Source organism: Hyaena hyaena, unplaced genomic scaffold (genome assembly GCF_003009895.1).
Source record: "Hyaena hyaena isolate Hyena2069 unplaced genomic scaffold, ASM300989v1 scaffold_60, whole genome shotgun sequence".
Taxonomy (NCBI): Eukaryota; Metazoa; Chordata; class Mammalia; order Carnivora; family Hyaenidae; genus Hyaena; species Hyaena hyaena.
This window is the reverse complement of record NW_024080692.1, coordinates 3,179,132-3,190,108: the sequence shown is the minus strand read 5'-3', so window position 1 is coordinate 3,190,108 and position 10,977 is coordinate 3,179,132. Positions and strand designations below refer to the sequence as shown.

General features: G+C 54.1%; 1 protein-coding gene across 1 annotated transcript in view; it reads right to left on the bottom strand.

Moving 5' to 3' along the window:
- Nucleotides 1-219: 219 nt before the first annotated feature.
- Nucleotides 220-10,977, bottom strand: part of PHACTR1 (phosphatase and actin regulator 1) — a 573,363-nt gene continuing 562,605 nt past the window's right edge. The window contains exons 13-15 of the mRNA XM_039231842.1: nt 6,577-6,717; nt 3,848-3,924; nt 220-3,019 (exon numbers count right to left, since the gene is read on the bottom strand). Of these exons, the coding sequence (XP_039087773.1) occupies nt 3,004-3,019; nt 3,848-3,924; nt 6,577-6,717 (234 nt within the window). The 3' untranslated portion in view covers nt 220-3,003. The remainder of the gene's footprint in view (nt 3,020-3,847; nt 3,925-6,576; nt 6,718-10,977) is intronic.

Here is a 10,977-nt window from a genome sequence, read left to right as displayed (position 1 = left end):
AGGAGAGCACTCCTATACAAAGACAAACTATGTACAGACACCCGGGAAGCAACTGGAAAAAGCAACTGGTTTGGGGATTGACAGACAGATGGGAAGCAAAAGTCATTGGAGGTGACCTTCACCCACTGGCTGTTCACGGGGAGAGCCTGAAATCCCATTCATCGAAGCACACACCACAATATTCATTCAGCAAATATAAATACACGTTCATAAGCGGGAGAAAAATAAACTCAGAGGGTTTTTGTTTAAAATCACATCTACCATCACATTGTTTGGTTTCTCTAATTGGACATAAAGGCTAAAGTTTTAAGTTTTACAGGGCTTTGAGGGCCTTTGGAGAGGAATCAACCAGCAATTCTGAGAGAGCAAAGGGGCCGACAGGAGTCCCTTCTGTGGCGGGAGGTGGCGGCGATGACTGCTTTCAAGAGGGAGTCCTTTTGAGAATCTTCACGTCCTTCCTCACACTAACCCAAAGGACAGAAGGCTCAACTGGGAATTTGTTTGCACAAGACCTTTGAGAATCGCAGCTTTTTCAGAAAAGGGATGCATTTTAAACCACCGAGCCCATCCCTCTCTTTTTGTAACTGCCAATTTGTCATCTTAGAAAGTAACACAACTTCCAGTTGTCTTAATGCGGCAAAAAAGAAATTTGGATAGATTTGTAGAAAGACCTCAGGATTTCAAGGAAGGAAGGCAACGGCAGAGGGCCCATCCTGTGGTCCACGGAGGTTGCTGAGCCCCTGAGCTGGGCTTGAATTAACAGCCCATCTTGATGGCGGCTGAGAGCTCAGTAGCAGGGAGGGTGCACCCCTAATTCCTGCAACTGACGGCTCACGGAGGGTGCTCTGCAGGGGTGGGGGCTGAAATTGTGTTCAGTTTCTCCCCAGCTCCACGTGGACTGGAAGAAGAGGGTACACTTCAGGCAGAAAACCTGGGCAGCCGGCTGCAGGGAAACTGACCTGGGCGTCCCGTTCCCGGGCAATCAGAGGCCCCAGAGCCAGCAAAGCAGCCATTGGCCTTCGAGGGAGGGGTCCGGGCGGTGGAATGCGTTCCCTCGGGACTCGCTCTCAGGCCTGGGGCAGGCCTGTCATGTCAGGGCCCCGGGAGCCGCATGAAGATGGGGGCAAGTTACAGGAAGCTCAGACTCAAATCCGGGCAAGGCAGGCACCTCGGCCTGGGACGTGCCCGCCGTCGAGAAGTTAGACGAAAGACCCCTACATCTTTCGTCACACCATTTGCACATTCAAACGTCAGTAAGCCTTTCGGGAAGACTGTACAGCCACTCCAATCCCGACCACGTTTTCCCTGAACGATACCTTCCCGCGGCAGTTAGCTATCAGATTCCACATTCGAAGATAAAAGGATCTAGTGACGGCCCCTCGGTATGGGACAGGCGCACGACAGCTTTGCAGCGGCTAGTGGGCACGGCCCGAAGAATGGCCCCGCGCTCCCCCCAGACCCTGCGACCCTGCTCAGAGGGGCTGTTAATGCCTGCAGAGCATTAAATGGCCTCGTCGATGGGGGTGCATCCCAAGAGTAACCCACTTCCCATACATTTTGGGGTGGCAACTGGTCGACTCCTTTTAGGGAAGGCCAGCCCGGGATCTTTGTAAATCCTGGGCACGTGTGGCGGAGAGCAAGCCATAAACCGAGAGAAATCACGGTACCTGCGAGACCACGACAGAGGGCCCTACGGGGTCTGTCAGGCGGGAAAACAGAAGCAGCTGCAATGGGCCTCGTGAAGATAGTCGTTAGGGTTTGGGGGCTGTGCTCCCACTCACCGTACACCTTACCCTCGGTGACCCCCCTGTCAGAAGGCCACTGCCTTCCTGCGGTCCCAAGTAAATGGGACACTCAGAGAAACCCCTCCGATCAGCTTTGCCAGCACCACGAGGGAGGAAGGATTCTCTCCAGACGGGCAGGAGCGGGAAGGTACAGCACGGGCAGGCGTGGCTGGTGTTCGCGCTGTGCTGGTGTCCGCCAACCCGAGGCCCCTCCCCGGCGACTCTTGAGCGCAAAGAAAGGGGACTAGAAGGCCATCGGGTGGTTCTGGAGTCCCAGCCCATCAGAGACCGGTGAAATGGTGTCTGGCGTGCATGCATCGGTCCTGCACTCAGAGGCTGCTAACTCCCAGCCCGTATGGTCAGCGGCCCTGGGGTGCACGGAGGAAATGAGGAACACCAGCCAAGCAGCTTCCTACCCCAGCCTCTCTGTCCTCTGCGGGGTCCTTACACTCGGACGCACCAGTACCACGGGCACCCCCAGCAGCGGCTGAGGCTACCCGGACACCTGGCTTCTGAGACACAGATGGGCCAACTGATTGGAACTGAGCGGATGACAACTTCCCCCTTGCACACCAGAGGCCCTGGGCGGCGGCTCGGCGCGAGGGGACATGCCTGCAGCCACACTCTCTCGAGACCAACAGTCAGCCAACCACAGACTCCCCCAGAAAAGCAACTTCCCTTCTGTTCACTGTATGGATGATGGCTGAAGGGAGAGAAAGGACAGGGGTGACTGAGCATCTCAGCATCCTCCTCCCGAGAGGCCCCCGAGCCAGTCGCCGGGCCAGGAGCCGGTGTGTCTGGCCAAGTCTAGAAAGCCAACCAGGCCGTCTGCACAGTCCATTCCAGGCCGAACCCACCGCCTCCGCTTTCTCTGGACGCAGGTGACTGACACTTCGGGGGAAGAGGTTCGCCAGTGCCTAAACGAACGCGGCGCCCGCCAGGCGTGCGGGGAGAAGACCAGGACCCCTCCAAGTGCCGGGAGGTCTTCGGCCCACTGGTGCCCTCGGGCCCGCGGTGGTGGCGTAGCTGACCCCGAGCGGTGACTGTTGCGTTTGCGCAAAGAGAATCCTGATCGGGTTTCCTTTTATTTTTCTTCTTTTTAAAAAAAGGCAGTTCAGAAGATTTACATCATAATGGGGAAGTGAATAAATACCAGCACTTATGGTTCTTAGAAATTTATGTTTTGAAGACAGCATAGCACTCAGGAGGAATTTGACTGTTAAGGTCGGTGAAACCTAGAAAACAAACAGTTAAGTCAAGACCAAGGGGCTGTAACAGATGCCGGATGCCACAGTCCGAGCTTCCCATCCCCGTGGCTGACGAGCGCCAGGCTAAATCTGCTTAAACCTCCGCCCAAAGGCATGTCCTCAGCAGAACTCAAGTCCCTGAGCCCCACGGAATTCACCCTTAGTTTTGGAGTCATTTCAACTGGGGCCCAAACTGGATGGCCTTAGTGGCCCTCGGCCCTCTCTCTCAGCCTGGACTCAGCAGCAAGGTGCAGCACCGAACCCGTGTCTCCGAGCCCCAGCGCCACACAGTCGGTACGCCCCGTTTCTCTAAACGTTTGCCATAGGACTCATAACATTTAAGTCCATGGCTCTGTCACTAACTGGCCACGTGACCTTACATCTCTCTTTGTTTAAGTGTCCCCACAGGATATGGACTCACAGGGGCAAAGCCCTCCGGAGTGTCTGCACTTCCAGCGCCACATGGACTTGGTATTTTGCCCAGCCTTGGCTTGGGCTGACCCAATATAAATGTCAACGGGCTTTTCTCCTCTGCTGAAGTTTCCATAAAAACCCACTCTGGGGTTATTGGCGGTCGGGCACCCAACGGATCTTTAAGTGAAAACCTAAGCTTTCACAAGGCCACGGCGCTCCTTTCCCTAGATTCTGTAACCATGGAGGAACTTCACGAGGACCTTCTCTCATCCCCTCCCGCATCACGCCCACCACACACCTGTAATCCCACAGCAGACGGGACAGTTAGTTGGGAAGCAGATATGACCATTTGACAGAAAAAAACAAAAAAACAAACGGAAAAGAACCCCTGAGTGTACTAACCTTGTTAAATGCCTACTCAATTCATGAACTTCCATTTCAGTGCTTTTAAATTCATTGAGCTCCTTTCGAATGGCAGCCTGGAATGAAGAGAGGTCCGTGAGTATGCAGAAGAGGCAGATGGAAAGGAGTTCCCTTATTATTTCTGTCTTGTTTGACAGCCGTATGACTGAAGTACATAAAAACGAATTCCTTCACTGGGAGGGGAAAGAAAATCACCTGGAACATACTAAGAATGCCTCCTCCCCAGACCATAACTTGCAAATGATGCCTACCACCCAATGTGTCTTTTCCTTCCTCTCTTCATGGAGCACTTCTGTCTAGGCAGCGCGAGGCATGCAGATCCGCGCCACCCTCCTGGGGTCTTGAGTGCACTTTTAAAGGTGTTTTGTTTGTTTCTCTAAGGTTTTATTTATTTTTTGAGAGAGCGTGAGCAGGGGAGGGGAATAGAGGTTCCGAAGCCGGCTCTGCACTGATAGCAGCAAGCCTGACGCAGGCCTCAAACCCACAAACCGTGAGACCATGACCTGAGCCAAAGTCGGATGCTCAACCAACTGAGCACCCCCCCTAGGCGCCCCAAGTGCACATTTAAATGTCAACCTCTCATCTTCCTTAGGTAAACAATCGAAGCTCAGCACAAGCACCGTGCCGCCTCAGAATGGATCCTTCTAGAAGGGATGGGGTCAAATTCCTCAAATTAATGGAATAGGTGATGGCCAGCTGCCTCCTTTCCCTTTGATTTCCAAAGCCCGCCCTCTTTCACAGCTCTGTTGATTCTGAGGTGGTCTATGCCATCATTAAGGGCACGGGCTATGTTTGAACAGCTGCCCCTTTCCAGCACCGTCCGGAGATGTGCTGTGGCTGAGGGAGGGCAGACAGGCAGGACGCAAGGACAGATGAGGAGGTGGTAGAACAGAAGGTCTGAAATTGCAGAAAACCTCACTTCTTCCCTAAGGATTGAAATTCTAAACATGTGCTCTTTTCCAGAGCTCCTTCTAATGTTTGTTTATTTTTGAGAGAGAGAAAGAGGGAGAGACAGAATCCGAAGCAGACTCTAGGCTCCTAGCTGTCAGCCCAGAGCCTGATGTGGGGCTCGAACTCATGAACTAGGAGATCATGACCTGAGCCCAAGGTGGATGCTTAACCGACTGAGCCACCCAGGCGCTCCTCCCAGAGCTCCTTGTAAGGGGAGTGCGGTAAAACCTTGGTCTGCAAGCACAGTTCGTTCCAGAAACACGCTTGTCATCCAAAGCACTTGTTATATATCAAAGCGAATTTCAAGAACCTTTGGCTCAGTTGTGATCATGTGACATTCGGCATCACAGATGACTGGTGTTGCAAGACGTCGCTCATTTATCAGGTTAAAATGTACTAGAACTGTCTGCTCGTCTCGCGGAACACTCGCAGAACAAGTTACTCGCAGGCCAAGGTTTTACTGGGTTTCGTCTGATGGGCCTGTCAAGGCACTGCGAGTCTGAGGCCGGAAAAGCCTTTAGGCAGGATCACAGCGGCTGCCCGACCCCCGCCCGGGAAGGCAGGCGCACCCCGCATCTGTGGGCACCACTTCCGGGTCGTGTGCCGCAGCCTTCGAGGAACTGGAGTTCGCGGGCTGCGACCCACAGCATGAGCCTGTGCGCGGGGAGACACGGGCAAGGCTGCCGCAGTCAGGGCGTGAACAAAAGGCAGAAAGGGCCAAGGTCCCCCCTCTGACCCCGTTTCCAGTACACCCCAACCTGGACACCTGGCCTGCGGGGCTGTGTCTGCCGTGCCTGGGGCCACTCACCACGGATGCCCGGAAGCGGAAGAACAGAGTGCCACATTTAAGAGGAGGGCAGAGGTTCCCACTCATCAGGACCCGGGGTGGGGGACCCGTCATGCGGGAGGCATTTCTGGAAAGCCTGCTTCTGGCCCCGCCGCTCCCACCCCACGTGCAGACTCCCTGCACGGGATCAGGCCAGGGCGCGCTGCAGGGGGCCTTGCCTGGCAGCCCACGTAAGGCAGGCCCCGGCCCAGAGACTCATGGGGCAAGGGCAGTGCTCTTCCCCGAGTCTCCCCAGGGTCACCTGCACACCGGACATGGCCATTATTTTGCACTGGTGACTTGAAAGGCCCTTAGCTCTCCAGTTCCTAACGGTGACAAGGCTAGAGTCCCAAAGGGCTGCACAGCACAGGCTGTGTCTGAGTCACAGTCCAGCGGACAGGTGACGACTCCCTTTCCCTTTGCTGCGTGTCTTACAAAGCCCGGCCGCAGACTCAAGGGTTCTGATTGGTGGCCCGTTGCCACAGTTAGGTTAGAACCGCCGCAGACACAGCGAGCTGGCCTCTCTGGTTATGTGAATCCTGGGCGCTGAGGACAGCGGCCTCGCCACCAAGGTCTGCAAGGAGCCCAGAGCCTCGCACTTGAGGACCATTCCGGGCCCTACAGATGTCCTGTCTGTGTGCACACAGCCGCCCCCGCGGGCTCTCCTCCTGCCATCGCAGCATGAGTCTGCGTGACACTTGTGCGCCTTCCCCCCGGCAGTGGACCGTCACTTCAGTGACCCCCCCGCAGACTACCTGAGCCGTTGGGGAACCAGCACCCTCAGTGGGCCCGGCGGGCACTTAGCGCTCCCTCCCGGCCACTGCAGCCCCAGCCTCGGTCTCCGCATGGGGTCCCGGGCAGGCCGGAGAGCCGCCGCGGGGCCCACGGAGGCCTGAGGACGCCCTACCCCACTCCTCACCCCTCTGCTCACTTTGTCGGCAGCGGTGAGGCGGGTCCACGGCTTGTCTGCCCTGCGGTCATAGTCCTGAGCGTCAGCCACCTCCACGTAGTCACTGAAGCGGATGAGGATCTTCCTCTCTCTAAGCTCTTCCACTGTGGGTCTTTGGCTGAGCTGCAGGGAGGGAGAGAGACGGGCCCAGTCGGCCAGGGGAGGTTAGCTCGCTTGGTTGGTCGGAAAACGAGGTCCCGAGAGGCAACCAGCACATCACACAGCAAGTGAGGAGCAGGGCCCTGGGTGGGGCCCAGGGCTCTGACGCCTGGACCTGGGACTTTTCCAGAACTCAGAGAGAGAGAGCTTTATCATCCCCTGAGCTACCTTCAGGCTTATCCGGACAGACAGGTAGGCTGTCTCTGAATAACACTGCGGTGTCTCCTTCCAAGCCGCCTGGCCGCCTGGCCGCCTGTGTGGGTGCGGGCGTCGCTGTGGATTCTCCCGCACCCGCACCGCGCCTGCCACTGCGGGCCGCGCTCATTTCGGATTTGCAAGCCCACATCCGTGTGCCAAATGGAGTGCGCACCCCAGTGTGGGTCTGAAGATCATTTTAAGTGTGTGTGTTTTATTTTTTTTTTTTTTAATTTTTTTTTTTTTAATGTTTTATTTATTTCTAGGAGAGAGAGAGACAGTGTGAGCAGGGGAGGGTCAGAGAGAGAGGGAGTCACAGACTGAAACAGGCTCCAGGCTCTGAGCTGGCAGTCAGCACAGAGCCTGACGCGGGGCCCGAACCCACGAACCGCGAGATCATGACCTAAGCGAAAGTCGGACGCTTAACCGACTAAGCCACCCAGGCGCCCCTAAGTGTGTGTGTTTTAGACACCAAAAAAGGTGTAGGTGCAAACAACATGCAAATTCGGGGGTCCGCACGAATGAATGATGAAGCTTCTCAGGAAGTTCACATGACAGGTCCGCAAATGGGGGGGAGGGACAGGTTTAGGCCAGGAAGGGGCGGGACAGGCCACCAGGACAGGCCTGACGGAGGGGTGCGACCACTGGTCCGAGAGGGCGCATTTAGCCGTCCCCGCGGCCCCAGTCACGAGCAGCCTCCCTCTGTACTCGGGCAGCATATGGCTGACGTCTGTGTCATCCTTTCCTGTCCCTGGGTTTATTTCTTCTGGGGCAACACCGTCGCCCTGTCCTCAGGATGCTGTCAACTCACGTTTAACCGACGTGATTTAAAAGCAGTTTTTCCTCCAAGCCCTCCACTGTATTTACTTCTATGAACAGAAAACGCAATCACCTACAGCCTTACTGCAAAGGCCTACAAAACATGCACACCCGCATGAATCCAAACCATCCTGGCTGTTCTGACTCTGTTTCCTGCGGCTGCCGCACACCTTTGGCGGTGCCGGAATGCTCCAGCCTGCTGCCAGCTGGCCAGCCGTGGGAAAGGGCGTGGGAAAGGGCGTGGGAAAGGGCATGGGAAAGGGCGTGGGAAAGAAGAGAGATGACTGCCAGGCTGGGACCCAGGAGAATGGAGCCGGGCGCTGCGAGGCTCCGGACACGACCAAAGCCGCCTGCGGCTCCCTCCTGGCCAACGGTGGGACTGACGATCAGGGGGTCCGTGGCCTGGCCAGCTGTGGCCCACATGCCCCGAGTACATGTAGCACCCTGTCAAAGTGGTTCCAAACTGTGCTAAGGGGGCCCTGGCCTTCCCGGGACGGGACCTTCTGGTGTCTGTGCTGCCTGTGGCAGGAAGCCACGGCTCCCAGGCTTCACGGGGCGGCAGGCAGGCAGTCCCGACTCCAGAACGTGCCCTCAGGGAGCTTTCGCACAACCACTAAAATCCACGCAAACGTGTACTCTTTCCATACATCCCCGGCTGTACGAGGACCCCTACTCGACAGCCCTGTGTTTCTCAGGACCCGCGAGGTTTACCATAGGTGTCAGACAAACAGTGCTAATTTGTACGTGCACCGTGACAAGACACAGGTTAAGCGTGGGATTTCTACTTTATTATTTCTGGAAACCATGCTCTGGATATTTTACGAATAGACTTGGTGGCAGAGTCTGGAGTGTACAGAAAACTAAATGTTACATCTAAAGGTCAGGGACTATTTTTCATGCCCGAATCCCACCGGAGACTTTAGACAGGATCTCTCTACCTCAATAAGGCACTGCTCCCAAGAGATGGGAGGGAGGGAGTGGGAGGAAGGGAGGAGGGGACCAGTTTCCTCCACGGGGAGATCTCCAGTGGTGTGCAGGCCGCCTAACCAACGCTCCCTTGGGACTCTGCATGGTGAGCATGGGCTCCTGCCCAGATGTGCCTTTGGGGTGCATGAAGCTGGGGTCCCTCCCCTCCTCGGATGAGGAAATGATCTCTGTGGCCAAGGTCAGTTTTCTGGGGATGGGGGACTAGAAGAAGGGGCCGGGAGCAGGGGTTGGAAGCAATATATTTCAATCTATGGCAGAAATATCACTTGCAACCAAACACTGAAAAGTAAATTACTTGAGGCCCCAAATCCACTGTTAATACAACTTGACTCAAGTGCGCTCCCCCTTCTCTCCCTCCGTTCCTTTCTTCTTCCTATCCGTGTATCCATTTAGCTAGCCAGCATTTTTTTCAGAGGAAGAGGCTGGCATTTATTAAAAGACAGAACATATAATTTTTAGGTTAGTCTCAATTCGGCTAAAGAAAATGACTGTCCGTTTGCTATCAGCATCAGCTCCCGGCTTTCGTTTTTTCTCATGACTACATTAAAATGACATAGAACCGCACTGAGGAGACTCTCGGGCTGCGGGTAACTCAACGACACTCATCACCGCTGGTATCTGGTCTTGCTGTGCCCAAGGCCCCAGAGGAGAAAAATCTGCCCAGGGCCAGGAGGCAATAGGGAGCTCCCTACCCGGCAGGCAGGCGTGCATCTCTGTCGGCAAAACCAGGCGTGCAAGCGCCTTCCAGTTTCTCCCTTCAAAACAGTTCTCCCTTCCCTTAAATTCATTATTTTTCATTCCCCAAGCCAGTCCTAGGGGAGGGCAGATGCCAAAATTACAAGGCAGCTTTCCTGGGAGGAGGAAGGAGAGGTGACCGGGAGGGAGAGGAGACAGTTCTCTGGCCTTGGGGACTTGCGAAAATGAGGGGCTATTTGGGGGCACCTATCCTTAGCGGTATCCATCCTTTGGGAGATGACGAGGGGGGACCCTCCTCCCTTGCCCTGCTGCCAAATTATGCAGTTGGCTGACTTTTTGTGTACTCTTTTTAAAAAGACAAGAACTAAATATATGCTTAAGTATTTTCCTATTCCCAGTTTTTAGCAAGAAGCCCTCAAGTTTAGGAGGCTTTGGGCCCAGTAATCAACCCGATGAATTTTATGCAAATCTGATTAAAAATGTTTTTTTTTTCTGAAATGTCTAGACCTTCCTAGAAAGGAGGGGTCATCACCAGCCTCCTCTGCAAAGTCAAAGTCACGTCGAGGACACACTTAAAACAAGGCAAGGTACCTTCCCCGGCCCTCCTCACTACTGCGTCCAAAGATGGGGTGGTCTTAGGGATTTAAAGAATCAGACCATGACTTGGGTGACGGCACCCGGATAAAGTGAGGTCACTTAGCTCTTGTTCAAGTTCCCAACCAGAGGGATGTCAGCCTGTCATCTAGCTTTTCAGGCTCTTGTTTATCCTCCTTATAATTGGGATGGCATTTGGCTTGTCACCGGGCGTTTGGGACACTCCAAGGGAGACAAAGTCAAAGACACACAAATCATCATCTTAACAACTGGAGTGATGTTTTAGGACCTCTGAGTTTCTTCCTTTATGTAATATTTCTAGAGGGAAAAGTCCATTAATAGACCTTTAAAAATTAATTTTAATGGGCCTCTTAACTGTCTCGAAGATTTGAGTATCTTTCTCTCAAGAAGGCCGCTGTAGGAGGCTGATTAAAAACAGTCTAGTACTTTTCCTGCGTGTTATCAATTAATTAAACTTGTCAGCACCATCCAAGAATAGCCTCAAATAAGAGTCTGTTACTAGAAAGGCCACCCGTATGGAATTCGATCCAGTTGGGCCCACTGCACACTGCCATGCTGTCTATTTTGGGGGTCAATATCCATAAGAATTCCAGCTTTATGACTTGAAGTGCTTTTCAAACACCTGCGGTAAATTTCTCGGCGCTTTGGGCATTTTCCTCATTCAGTAATTCAGACTGGACTTGGCATAATAAAACCAACTAGTTCTCCGTTAATAGGTAAGGAACAGTATCGGGGGGCTGGGGGGCAAGGAAAACTTGCTCTCCCAGGGTCACAGCCAATAACTGCTTTATATGCAAACTGTGGACTCTGATCATGACTTTCCAATGCTTGGTGGGGTTATAGTGAATTTCTGAAAAACAGTATTCACTGTGCTTGAAAACATAATGCACCTGACAGCCTGGGGGGGGGGGA